We start from the raw sequence: 14,523 nt of genomic DNA on the forward strand, positions 1-14,523 counted from the left end.
ACGTGTATCCCACGTCGCAACTATTTTTCACATTACCCCATGTCTGACTTCTAATCATTTTAAGGCTGTAAAGTGGTTTAATATTAAAATACAGGTTGCGATGTTAGACTCACGTCGCAACAAGCATTTTGGAGCCACGTGTTTTTCACGTCGCTAATTATGTCGCTGGGGAGGAGTTTTTTTTAGTGCTTTATTTACCAACATTTTACTTTTTATTAATCAATTTTATTTACTATTAAAATTACTTTTTATTAATCAACTTCACCATTTCATTAACTAACTTTTACTTTTCATTAACCAATTATGTTTTACTACTAAATTATTTTTAATATTTAGAAGTGATTAACCAACTTTATCACTTCATTAATCAACTTTTTATATTTCATTATTCAACTTTGTTTTACCATTAAAAGTCGCTATTCACGAGTTATGTTCATAAATATATTATTTACTTTTAAAAATATATTGTTTACTGTATAAATACGGTAAACACTGCATACGATAGGATGTAAGTATTGGTGTCAAAATGGGGTGTTAAGATAGCATTATTGTTTCTTTTTTAAGTAAATAATTTGTCTCTCATTTATACCAACCATCTTAAATTCAAATGAACTTAAAAAACATATGATTAATTAATTAATATAATAATTAGAATTACATTTAATACAAGTGATATGATATTTAAAAGTGAAAATTTTATAAATAATTTTTTGGAACCAAAATAACTTTAAAAAATTAAGATTATTTGATAATTGTTTGTGTGTTTATTTAATTATTGTTTGAGTAATAATTATTTGATTGTGTGGTAATATGTTACTTAGCTAATTAATAAATGGTAAATTTTATTAGAATTAGCTATTGGGCTTAACGGGAATTAGAAATGAGAATAGTGAATGGGTTAAGCCCATTGAAATAATGAGAGTTAGAAGAGAATTTTATGAGTTAACCTAAATTAGATAGAAAGATAGAAAAAAAGAGTAGAAGAGAGAAGAGAAGAGGATTGTAGATTTCTTGAAGTTAGAAGGAGAAATTCAAGAGGTAAGGGTTTGAATCCAAGTTCTTATAGTCACATGATTGGGTAATGTGAGTTTGTGTAATCTTTCATCTCTTCATTTCATAGTTTTGGAAAAATGTTAGGGTTATGATAAAACAATGAGATTTTATGATTTGTTCATGTTTAATGTGTTGTATGAATGACCCATGGTTAGAAACATGATTAGGAATATCATATGTGTGCCAATTTTGCTTTCAATTGATGTATGGATTGTGTTTGGGATAATGGGTGTTGTATGAGGGGAATAGGGAAAAAATAGTGATTTTCTGAGTTTTACGCAGCATAGGTCAACCTACACAGAGGCATGAGTCGACCTGAGCAGCTTAAAACAGCAGAAAATCCATTTTCCTTCAGCATGTGTCGACCTGTAGATGCTTTGCGTCGACCTATAACATGCCTTGCATCGACACATGAGTCGACGAGCGCTTACCCGAGAGGGATGGGAAACAGCCATGCGTCGACCTATGATTTCCTTGCGTCGACCTACAGACTTCCATTTTTGGCAGATTTTTGTAAAGACCATAACTTTTGATCCGTAACTCCGTTTTATGCGTCGTTCGAAGAGTTAGGAAGCTAATAGATTTTCTATATGATAGAGTAGGGTTGATTGGCATTTGTTTAATTTAATTATTATATTAATTGAAAATAACATGTAATTATATGTGTATGTTATGGATGAATCTTGTATGATTAATGTTCATGGATGCCTTATGAGATGTTAATGTCATGAACTATGTGATTGATTGATAAATGCTAATTGATGTGTGATATTGGATTGAATGTCATGTTGTGTAATGTTGTGCAAAGTTGTAAAGATTTGATTATGTAGTTTAAGAGATAGAGAGATCGTCTTAAATGCACGAGTCTTGTTTTGTTGCACACGTACACAAGCATGAGTCTTTGAAAGTGGCAATGTTGGGTAATCTCACAAAGGTTATTTACTTGTCCAAAACCTAACGAGTATGGGGTTTGAAAGCTTAACGAGTATGGGGCTTTGAGGTGGTTATCTAGTCTTGAGAGAATGACAATCGGCATGACCGAAAATGATAACAGAGGGATCCACATGCATATCGCATAGAGTCACACTTGAGTCGCACGTGTCGGTGTGAAATGTTGTTATGTGTGATTATGTGGTATGAATGTGTGGATGTGAATTTGATTGATATGCATGTATGTGGAATGATGAATCATTTTATATAAATTAGAGAATGTGATGAGAATGAGATATTTGTGATTGATACATATTTGACGTGAAATGTGAAATGTATGTATATGTATGAGTGATATATGTGTATATATGTAAATCGTCAATATATGAGGTTGTGAATTTGATTGCAATGCTTAATGGTATGGAACATGTTAACTTTATATCGGCGATAGATGTATGTTTTGAGAAGAATAAAGAATTGTGAAATGTATGCTTAATTATGTTGCATTTTCCATTATTATGTTTTCTATAAGAATTTGAATTCTCACCCTTCTGTTTGAATGTTATCCTACGCTGATAACGTGCAGGTTCCGACGAGTAGTAGCTTATTCGAGGATTTAGTCGAGGAGTTCCTGAGTTTTGTTATTGGATTAGGTAGCGAGTCATATGCTCTGATCATGTAACACTTAGTGTGAATTTTCTTTAGACTTATGCTTATGTTTGAATATTGCTATTTCTTATGTTTTGTGGAATATTCGGATGTATTTTGTTTGAGATCTCGGATATGTTGTTTAAGGCTATGTGGTCAAGTTTATGGATTTAAATGTTAATTTGAATTTGGTAGATGAATATAGTATGGGATATATTCATTGAAATTTTATGTTTTTTTTTTACATTTAATAATTTGATGAGCAACTTAATACTCTAAGTTGAATGATACCAAACATCTACCATTTTTATAATTTTTTTTATATTTTATTATTTTAAAATGAATTTTATATTCAGAGTATCAATATCTAACAAAATTATCTAGTACAAAAATAATGTTGATCTCTCTTTTCTTCAGTTAGCCAAGGGCTTTCTACATTGTAAGATTGAGTACCCCTTGTTCTGGTACCTTGGCTAACTAGTTAGAGGCAATCTCAAGTTGGAAATCTACTTAAGAACCTCTATTGAATTTGGTCTAGAAGAGACTTTTACACCATGCTAAAGTAGGATTAGTTCATTCTTGCAAGTTTCATCTTTCTGAAATCACTAACTTGAATGCTTAAGTGTTAACTTTGCAAGTACATCTGTCTCCATCTATAAAAAACTCTCATCACCGTACTAGGGAAATTCTACAATGTTCTTTACTATATCACGAAATTTCCTATTCTATATTAGAATATAACCAAGCTCAGCCCAACTAACATCCCTTATACACCCTATGCACGAGTAAGAAAAATAAACACATTTGTCAAAAGAAGAACTTATCTTGTCTCACTTCTCACAACAATTTTTACAAATTCAAAATATAAAGAAAAAAAAGAACATTGCCTAGGCGTTTCAAGCCTTAAGAGATGGGTAGACGGGCGTGGAAAATTATTTGCGGTTCAATGCAAATAAGAAAAAGAAAGAAACTTAAAAAGAAGCCAAAACCACTTCCTAAGAAAAGCCACTCCTAAGAGACCCTTAAGTAAAGTGGACGATAATTCACAGCAAAATAATTTGATGAACAACTTAATACTCTAAGTTGAATGATACCCCGTCAAAAAAATTTGAATGATACCAGATATCTACCATTTTATATCATTTTATGTTTTTTTTTACATTTAATAATTTGACGAGCAACTCAATACTCTAAGTTGAATGATACCAAACATCTACCATTTATATATATTTTTTTTTACATTTTATTACTTTAAAATGAATTTCATATTCAAAGTATCAATATCTAACAAAATTATCTAGTACCAAAATAATGTTGATCTCTCTTTTTTCAGTTGGCTGAAGGCTTTCTGCATTGTAAGATTGAGTACCCCCCGTTCTGGTACCTTGGCTAACTAGTTAGAGGCAATCCCTAGTTGAAAATCCACTTGAGAACCTCTTGTTGAATTTGGTCTAGAAGAGACTTAACTCTTGGTCCCATAGGTATGTTAGCTTTGGGAGGAGAGTTATTCTCTTAATTTTTGTGCTTAAGCTACACTAGACCAAATTCAAAGAGGAGAATCCACATGCCCCAAGAGTAGGTTTAATGAACATAACTTTGAGAAAGCATACATGCTTTTATTCCGATGACTTGTCTTCTCTACATATTTTTTTTAGGATTTTATGCCTTCTTTTTGAGAAACTTCATGGAGAAGATTAACACATCAAAAATTCATTTCAACATACAAATTTTTTGATGCATCACAACATATGAAGAATCAGTTGAAGGAACATCTAGAAATTCATGCAAAGATTTATGTAGAGATTTATTCAAAGCTTTGTCCAAAATTTCATCAAAGGAATCACATGAAGTATCTTCAAGGAGATCAACTAAAAAATCAGAGGAAGAAAATCACATTGTCTCAAAGCTACAAAGAAAGAAATAATAAGATAATACCTCTGACCTATAAGCAAATGTTTAAATTAAGTGTCAAACTTCGTAAAAAAAATTAGAAATTAGAAAGAAATATCGTTGACTTCAAAGATCACATTAAATTCATTGTAAATAACAATAAAATTCTTGAAAATGAATTAAATTATATTACAAGTCAATTGTTAATGTGAAACATGTAATTCGTTAAAAAATGACGTTAGTAATTTACAAGAAACCCTAGATAAATTCATTAAGAATAAAGAAATTTTGGATTTAATTTTATCTAGTCATGTCATGATAAGAAGAAATACAGTCATCCCATTTATAATTGTGATCATTGTCATAAGCATGATTATCTAGAACCATTCTACTTTTCTACAATGCATAATTTAAGATGGACTAAAGGGGATAGCTCAAGAACTCTTAAATTCATTAACGCAAGAGGACCCAAAAATATTTGAGTAACAAAACTAAAAATTTGATTTATTTTACAAGTATACTTTGTAGCTTCAAGAGCCTAAGATATTAGTTCAGGCTGTGCAAAGCACAAGTTTGAAGGCTCCATAAAAAAAATTATTTTGATGATCTTAAAGGTCAAGAATATCTTTGGAAAGTATTTTTTGGTGAAAAAATATTTAAACATTTCCCTAGAGAATGAATAATGTTTTGGATCTCCTCTCGCATCAAGCTATTTAGAGATATAACCCTCCTTTTGTTTTATACATTCACTTCAATATGGGAGAATTACAAAATTCTTTAAATTTTTAAGGTAATATACTTAATAGAAAAAAATTTGGAAAACTCTAGTTAATTCTCTAACAAGTGATTAATTAATTTTTTAGTCCATTTAATTTATTTCGAGTAATCATACATTATAAGAAATAATGTGCTTAAGGAAAGGGGTGCAGGTGCAAAGCTTATAAAAAGGGGGTGCAGCAAGAAGGGCAAGGCAATTGCAAATCCAATTGCGAATTATCGTGTCCAAGATTTTGAAACGATCCTCCGTCTCACGCTACTCTTTCAACCGAACTCACTGTTCTTTGAAGCTTTCACTCGGCTGAATTCGTAATGCGAAATCTTGTGTAAACCCCCAAACAAACCTTAAAGTTTTTCCCAATGAAACCCCTAAAGATTCTCAATCCAATTTACTAGTACACAAACCTAAATTGGATGTTATCAACACAAATCTAGATGACACTTAAATAAAAAATGATTATGTGTAGTTTGTTTGTGTGTATGCATAGATGTGAGGCTGAAGATGAAGATAAATCTGTATATTTATGGTTTCATCAAGTTTCAAATGATTCATGTATGAAGTATTTATATGTGTGCAAGTTGGAGGCAAAATGAGAACCTATGAGTTTGAAAAAGAATATGCTATTTTTCAAAGAAAACGCAACATATGTCGACACATATAAGTCACGTGTCGACTAATGTTGATGCATGTGTTGAACTATTCAATGTTATGTGTCGATACATATAAACAAAAGCTACATGCTTTAAAAATGAGTAACATGTGTCTATTCATTCATCGTATGTGTCAACACATAAATGAAAATTTTCTACTATGTATCGACGCGTAGAAATAGAGGCTACAGGCTTTAAAAAAAATCATAACACGTTAGTGTCGACACATGGACCTGTTTTTCATAAAAAAATTCACTTTTGATGCATGAAAACCTATTTTCGAAGCATAGAAGCTGTTTTAAATGCACAAAATCTTTTTTAAATTCATTCTAAGTTTTCTAATGCAAAGGTGCACATAAAGACTCTGAGATACCGTCTAATATACATAAACGTTAAAATTATCCTAGTTGTGACATCATGCAAAACATCTAATAAAAAAGTGTACCCACACAAGTAACCCTCTCTAACCATACTCCGCTAAATCTTCTTAAAAGTTGTTGATGAACTCAAAGATTTGTTCTCCTTTACAAACAAATTGCAAGATTTGGATGAGTATAGTAAATGTTTCGGTTGATGAGACATTCTTATCCATGAGAATTTTGAGAATCAAAATGTTATAATTTAGTATGAAATGCAACTATGACTGTTGAAAAATTATATTGATTGAAGTTCTTTAGACATAAATAAGAGTGATTTTGAAACAATAATATAAAAAAATTGAAACAAAAAGAATTTTCAAAGTTATAGTAAATATAATTTGGTTGGCGATTGTTTGAAATATGTGGCTTTTAAGGAACGACATACTTTTTAGAAATGAAGATTGGAACGTTTTAGATGTGATTTGGAACGTTAATGCTTTGATTTGGAGATGATCTTTCATCGGAAATATTACTCATCTCAATTGTAACTTTTACAAATTTTGCAAATATCCTTTGTTTTATTTATACTAGATCGCTGACCCGTGCTTCGCCCGGATATATTAGAAATAAAATTATATTTTTTTTAGTAGTTGATATTTTATATTTTATTTGCATATAAAATAAGATCATTTAAATTATATTTGTAAGTATACTATTAATTTTTTAATGTGAAAGCATATAAAATTATCTTATATGTCATTAAGATTATGGATGTAATTATACTATTAATTTGTTAATATGAAAGACAATAAATTAGAAAAAATTTACGATGATAATTTAAAATGTATAAATGTAAAGAAATAAATATTAATTAACTAAAAAATAGTATTTAATACTTCTTTGTAAACTACATTTAATATTGTATTAATATCTATCTTCACAATCATCATTAGCCACCAATATATTCAACTCTTCCATAGAAATAACCCTTGATATGACAACATATAGTTGTACATGAGATAATTCTTGATATGACAATATATATAGTTGATATACCCAACATGTTTTAGTGATTGTCTTTGACTTTTATTAATAATCGCACAAATGAAACAACCAAAAGAAATTTGTGTCTTTGAAATTTGAAAGGAATTCTTTTATCAGAAGGATAATATAAAATAATTAATTAAAAATATAAATTTTAAAGTTGTTACTCAAGTTTGTTTGTCTCTTGGAAGTCATCATATTGTCATATATGTAGATTCTTTTACATTTATGTAGACACAATGAATCCTCTCATTCTATCCATCCTATCCTTCAACCGAAACACATGTAATTGTTTAGAGAATTAAATAAAATGATAAATAGAATAAGAGAAATAAAATGTTAGAAAGAGATAAAGACATAAATGTGAAGGAGAGGGTTGGAGAAAAAATATTAAAGGAGAGGATTCAAACCCATATATAGATGTAGATTTGTATTTTTATTATTAAAACGATTGATTACACTTCAAGACATGTGATATGTATAAGACCATGAACCAAGACATACGAAAAAATTTATACACAAATATTAATTACACCGTTTATGTAAAACATCATAAAAGAATAAATTATACATCTTTTATATCTAACATAATAGTGTACATAATCTTCTGTCCAAATATACACTTTTGTCCATAATCTTATGTCCAAATATAATACATGTTTCTTCAATATACACTTTATATGATTTGATCTATAAGATGAAAGAGGAAAAAGACATAATGATAGCACAAAAATTCGAGAAATTGTTATACTTATTCTATAATACTTAAATGTCTGCAGAACTAAAACATTACACCCATAAAATAATAAACTAACTAAATTATATTAATAAAATAGAACGTTTATTCATGCATATATTAGAGTTAAAGACCTTTACTTATGTGGCTACATGAACGATCATTTCATAGAACTCCCAAGCAAGCAACAATGATGCAACACAAATTTAAGATCTTCTCCTGATTCAGATCATCCAATAAAAGACAATTAGATAGAAAGTTCAATAGTAGACAAAATGAAGTTGTATCAATATAAAAGAGAATTGAAATATTTATAATATAATAATTTAAGTCTCTATTCTGCCACAAAAACTAATGGTAAGAAATATAAGTTAAGAGAAACTAAAATTTTTACAATACAAAATTGAAGAGCACAACCAACAATTTATATGTAGAACACTTTGATAATGCAATATAAAAAATATATATACACAATGATAATTGACAGAATAATAACGAATAATGACTAATTAAATTATTAATTAAAATGTATATTAATAGAATAAATAAGTAATTATAATCACAATAATGAAAGAATATGGGTTACAAAATATTAAAAAATGTAATTCATAGGTTAAGAATATGAGTTACACAATATATTTATTTATTGTGTTAAAAGCTTGCAGTAATAATCTAATAAACTACAACAAAATAATAATAATAATAATAATAATAATAATAATAATAATAATAATAATAATAATAATAATAATAATAATAATAATAATAATAATAATAATAATAATAATAATAATAGTTTGAGCTATGTATTCTTCCTCTATAAATTATAAAATTAACAATGTTTTAATAAATACATTTGTACTATGATAAATTATGAATATAATTTTTTATTTTAATAATAAACTATAAAATTAAATTTATTAAATTAAAAAATATTCAAGTAGATAATTGAAATTAATAAAATTTTAAATTAATAGTTTAATAATATTTAAAAGTACAATGGTAGATTTTAATAAAATCTTGTACTAATAATCTAATAAATTTTAATAAAATTTAATTTAATATATTAGCAATGTGGTTTTTCTTTATAAATTATAAAATTAAAAATGTTTTGATAAATGAATTTGTACTATGATAAACTATGAATTGAATTTTTGAAATATATATTTAAATATAAAATTATATTTATTAAATGATAAAAAAATTCATATAAGTCATTATTAACTCATTTATTATGTAAAGTTCAGGAAATTAATAATTTATTAATCTTTTTATTATATAACTTCTATGAATTAAAGGTATTGTAAAGTTTTTTAAATGAATTTATATTTAATATATTTAATATATTTTTTTATTACTTCTCTATTATACATTATTTATATAAAGGATCGTATCACATAAATTTATGAGTATAAAAATGTGACTACTAAAACTATATTAACTTTAATATTTAATTTAATATTTTAATGTATTATTTAAATTTAAATCTGAAATGTAGAAGAGAGATAATTAATTAGATTTTACATTAATAATTTAATAATATTTAAAAATACAATCGTAGATTTTAATATAATCTTGTACTAATAATCTAATAAATTTTAGTAAAAATAAATTTTTTATCTTGGCATATATGATTTTTCTTTATAATTTATATTATTCAAAATCTTATCACATAAATTTATGAGCCTAAAAATGTGACTACTGAAACTATATTAAATTTAATATTAAATTTATAATTTAAAATTTTAATGTATTATTTAAATTTAAATATGAAATATAAAAGAGAGAGATTTAATAAAATTTTACATTAATTATTATTATTGTAATTGAGTGATGGAGTAGTTATGGAATATGAACAAAATATTTAAAATTTGGTGCAACAAAAAATAAAAATTATTATTCATATAAAATTAATATTTGTATTAAACGATTATATTTAAAAAATCTTAATAATAATAATTTTTGTGTGATCCAAATCGTGAATATTTATAGAATAAATTTTAGTCCCGTATCAAAATTAATACTATGAAGTAAAGGAAAAATAATGACTTATAGGATTTTTATTTTTAATTTATTTTAATTAATATAATAATTTATTAATATTTTTAGTAGAATAACACTTAATAAATGTTGTAACTGGTATTTTTAATATTTAAATGTTTTTATTAAGAGGTTAAATGTAGTGCACTGACAGTGTAAAAAAGTTTTACATTGTCATCCAATACAAACAAATCTTTTTTCTATGTAATATAAATTTTTTAAAAATTAAAGTCTGATTTATCCTGATTCATGGTTGTGATTGGTTGACAGTGTAAAACTTTTTTCCACTGCCAGTGCATCAGCCATTTTCTCTTTTATTAATACAATTAATGAGTTATTGATTATAGTTTTTTTTAAAGAAAAATAATGGTTAAAGTTAAATTGAAAAATAACATAAAATATATATATTTAATTAAATTCAAAAAATATCTAAAGTGTTTATAATAAAATATGGGGAAAATAATGATTTATAGAATTTTATTTTTATTTTCTTTTGATTGTCATAATGATTTATTAAAAAAATTTAGTACAATAATACTAAATAAATATTGTACTTGATAATTTTCATATTCAAATATTGTAAAAAAATTCATTAAAATTTTATTATAAAAAAATTTGTGTACTCATTTATAAAACACGTAATTTTCTAAAAACGTATTTAAAATAGCATATCTTTTTTTATTTTTTTATTTTTGTCGAGTAGAAATTATAAACACATTTATTTTATTTGTAATGTTTATATATTATCATCAATATAGTATATCAATTACAATTTCTGTATTCATTAAAATTAAAAGAATTCTCATATTTGTGATTTTTATTTATTATTTAGAAAACTAAGTAATTTATAGTTTATGTAAAAAATTATATATTATTATTATTACTATTATTATTATTATTATTATTATTGTAGTAGTAGTTTGTTATATTATTATTATTATTATTATTATTGTTATTTTAATATTATTATTAGTTAGATATTACGTAGATTATTATTATTAACAATATTGATGGTTTAATTTTATTATTATTATATTATTATTTTTATTATTTATTTATTTATTTATTTTAATATAGAGTTTGTATAATTAGGGTTTGTATTTAGAATTATCATCGAATGACATGTGGCGATGATTGTTAGTAAGATGACATTTGGCGAGGATTATTATCAAGTTGACATGTGGCTAGGGTTGCCATCATGAATTCTTTACATTTATATTAGGGTTTGTATTTAGAATTATCATCGAATGACATGTGGCGATGATTGTTAGTAAGATGACATTTGGCGAGGATTATTATCAAGTTGACATGTGGCTAGGGTTGCCATCATGACTTCTTTACATTTATATTAAGTAGATTAAGTCGCAATTGGATTATAATTTCTTTGTTGTCAAACTTTTGTCTCGTTTTTTTGTAATCGAGATTGAGAATCCTTAATTCTCTTATTAATTTATCTAGCTTACAATAAAAATTTAAAAAAAAAAAGTGAGCATCAAAATATTAATAAAAAAAGAAATATATCAAATTTTTATTTGAAAGATCGAGAGAATTGGAAAAAATTAAGTGCTAAAAGAAACTTACTTTTCACAGACAACTAATGGAGTTGCTGTAAAACAACCATATGAAATTTCTATGCTACAAAAGATTATTTTGTTTACTATTGATAACTTCTATGGTTGTTGGGACAAATTAAAAGGATTTTCAAGAAAGATGAGAGAAGAAAAAGAGAAAAAAAGAAAAAACTTTTAACTAATTTTGTAAAGTTGTTATTGTTATATTTTGACCGAATGATGTATTCGATCTATCGAATACAACTGACTCCTATTACTCTTTGACTTGCTACTTTGAAACAGTCTAATACTAACTTTTAAAATATCGAATTACAACTTCAAACGGTGGTTACATGTGTAAAATTAAAGTTCATTAAAAAATTATATATATATATATATATATATATATATATATATATGTATATATATATATATGTATATATATATATATATATATGTATATATATATATATATATATATATATATATATATATATATATATATATATATATATATATATATATATATATATATATATATATATATATATATATATATATATATATATATATATATATATATATATATATATATATATATATATATGTTGTATTCAAGTTTTTTTTCTATCTCTGGCTTGTACAGTATATGGACAGTGAGAATATTCCACAAGAGTATAAATTTAGCAGGATCTTGAGAATGATGTATATTTTGAAACATTAAACGAATTTTTAAAATTTGAAGGATCAATGGCACAAGCCAAAGACTCCAGTTTTGTAATTAATTTTTTGTTAAATAGCATGTACATAATTTTCAGCATTCCATTACTTTTCAGTTACTTATGTTTTGTATTTGATACATAGTTAAGAAAGTGTTAATTGTCATTCATCAGCAGCTCAATAGAAATACCCCACTTAGAGACTTATTTGACCTAAAATACATGATCAGAGTTTTTTCTGCATTTCAAATTCTACCTTTTGTTTGTTCTCATCTGCTTTTATTTTATTAGTAATTTGGCTCACAAATTAAAAAACTAAAGCAAAACATTAAGCATAGTGGCATTCAAACAAAGATTATCAAGCTTCACAGATATAAGATCCTTAACATAAAACCTGAGACAATTGAGTAAAGGCAAAGATCTTTAACATAAAAACCATATCAATTACATAAGTGGACTAAGAGAGTACAAGGTAAAATTCATATAGGCCGCCCTTCAAAACAAGAAGATAATTTACTAAATATTCCTCCATTAGGAAGAAGGGTTTTTTTATCGTAATATATCATTACACGGTCTTCTGTTGTAACACCGGTCTCAATAATAGTCTCAGTACTTATATCAAACCAAGCTAGTTTGTTGTCGTTCTTTCTGATCAATATATCTCCCTTTTTCCCTATTCCAATCGGAGTCTTAAGAAAAGGCAAAGGCCCAATACTAAAAAGTTTAATCCATGATTCTTTTACACCAAGTTCACCCAAAATTACAATATCAAATGTATTTTTCTCTCCATAATTTGCTATAAAAGCAATAGATCCATTTAATACTGTCAGAATTTTCGGCGTTATCCTGTTGTTAATGTCCTCTAAGTAAGAGGGCACGAGTGTTGTAATGAAAGATTCTTTGCTAAAGTCAAACGACACCAAATATATATGTTTTTTCCTACTTTCCCACCAATGAGACACTCCATCCATGTACACTTCATTACAGCATCTGTATGGTGAGTAAGGATATTTATCACAAATTTTCCTCCAAGAGTTATTGTTTAGGCTAAATATCTCCCAGAAGGAAGGAATTCCGCCGTTACTTTCGGGAGGACAATGAATGAGTCTAATCATCTTATAGTCATCTTTAACATGATCATAACCAACTTGACAATAATTATACCTAATCTCTGGAAAATAACAATTAGAACTATCATAAATGATATTGAATTCCGTGGTAGTTGAGTTCCACGACATTATTTTGTGAGAGTTGTCATAATGTCCTAAACAAAGAGTGCTATTAAAACTAATTGGACCCAAAATGTCAAAAGAATAGTTGTTTGGCCAATCTAATTTAACTATTTTCTCAAATCTCTCACCGGAAAGAGAGTACAATGCATATTCATCTTGGTCGTCGTCTATCACGTGTAGGAAAAGAGATATACCATCATAAAAAGAATGATCCTTAGATACAAAATAGTTGCGGAACATAGTCATAAAATAAGAGTTATCCAATAATAAAGACCATGGTTTGCATACGCATTCGAATCGCTTCAAAGATTTGAAAGAAAGTTTGGAGAGAATAGAGAAGATAATATCATCAGGTATATAATTGCTAACCTCAACAATTGAATCAGACAATGTTATATCCATCTCTGCCACGAAGGAACAATAAAGCGGCGCTGCACACTGCAAGGAAGGTTTCTAATCAAATTGGTTTTGGTATTGCTACTTTCATGCTCATATTTATGGAGAAATTTTCTATACATTAAAACAAAATAATCTGTTTTCAATTTAATCGCCTAAACTAAATCTAAATAATTTTCAATTTTTTGAAGCAAATAATTGGTCTCTCGTTTATTCCAACAATTTTAAATTCAAGTGTACTATTGGAAAATATGATTAATAAATTATATATAAATTATAATAACATTTAATAACATTTAATATATAATATTCTGATATAACAAAAGAAATATATTATTATTAAAAATATTCAAATTTAAAAAGTAGTATGCTTCAATGTAAAATGCCTAAACCAAATCTAAATCTCACATAAATTAATGAAAAATATCCATCACGTACAAAATATCAACTCTTAAATGTAACTTTTTTATGAAATAATTTGTTTCTCATTTACTCCAA

The 14,523-nt window shown here is 26.3% G+C and overlaps 1 protein-coding gene across 1 annotated transcript; it reads right to left on the minus strand.

Moving 5' to 3' along the window:
- Positions 1–12,876: 12,876 nt before the first annotated feature.
- On the minus strand, positions 12,877–14,031 carry LOC131657506 (putative F-box protein At3g16210). The gene has a single exon (XM_058926894.1). It carries the CDS (start codon positions 14,029–14,031, stop codon positions 12,877–12,879), a length of 1,155 nt encoding a protein of 384 aa, XP_058782877.1.
- Between the last annotated feature and the right edge of the window lie 492 nt (positions 14,032–14,523).

Source organism: Vicia villosa, linkage group LG3 (assembly GCF_029867415.1).
Source record: "Vicia villosa cultivar HV-30 ecotype Madison, WI linkage group LG3, Vvil1.0, whole genome shotgun sequence".
NCBI classification, from domain to species: Eukaryota; Viridiplantae; Streptophyta; class Magnoliopsida; order Fabales; family Fabaceae; genus Vicia; species Vicia villosa.

Bases quoted from the DNA above. Each gene is read 5' to 3' on its own strand.
- LOC131657506 (XM_058926894.1), bottom strand. From the start codon at position 14,031: ATGGATATAACATTGTCTGATTCAATTGTTGAGGTTAGCAATTATATA.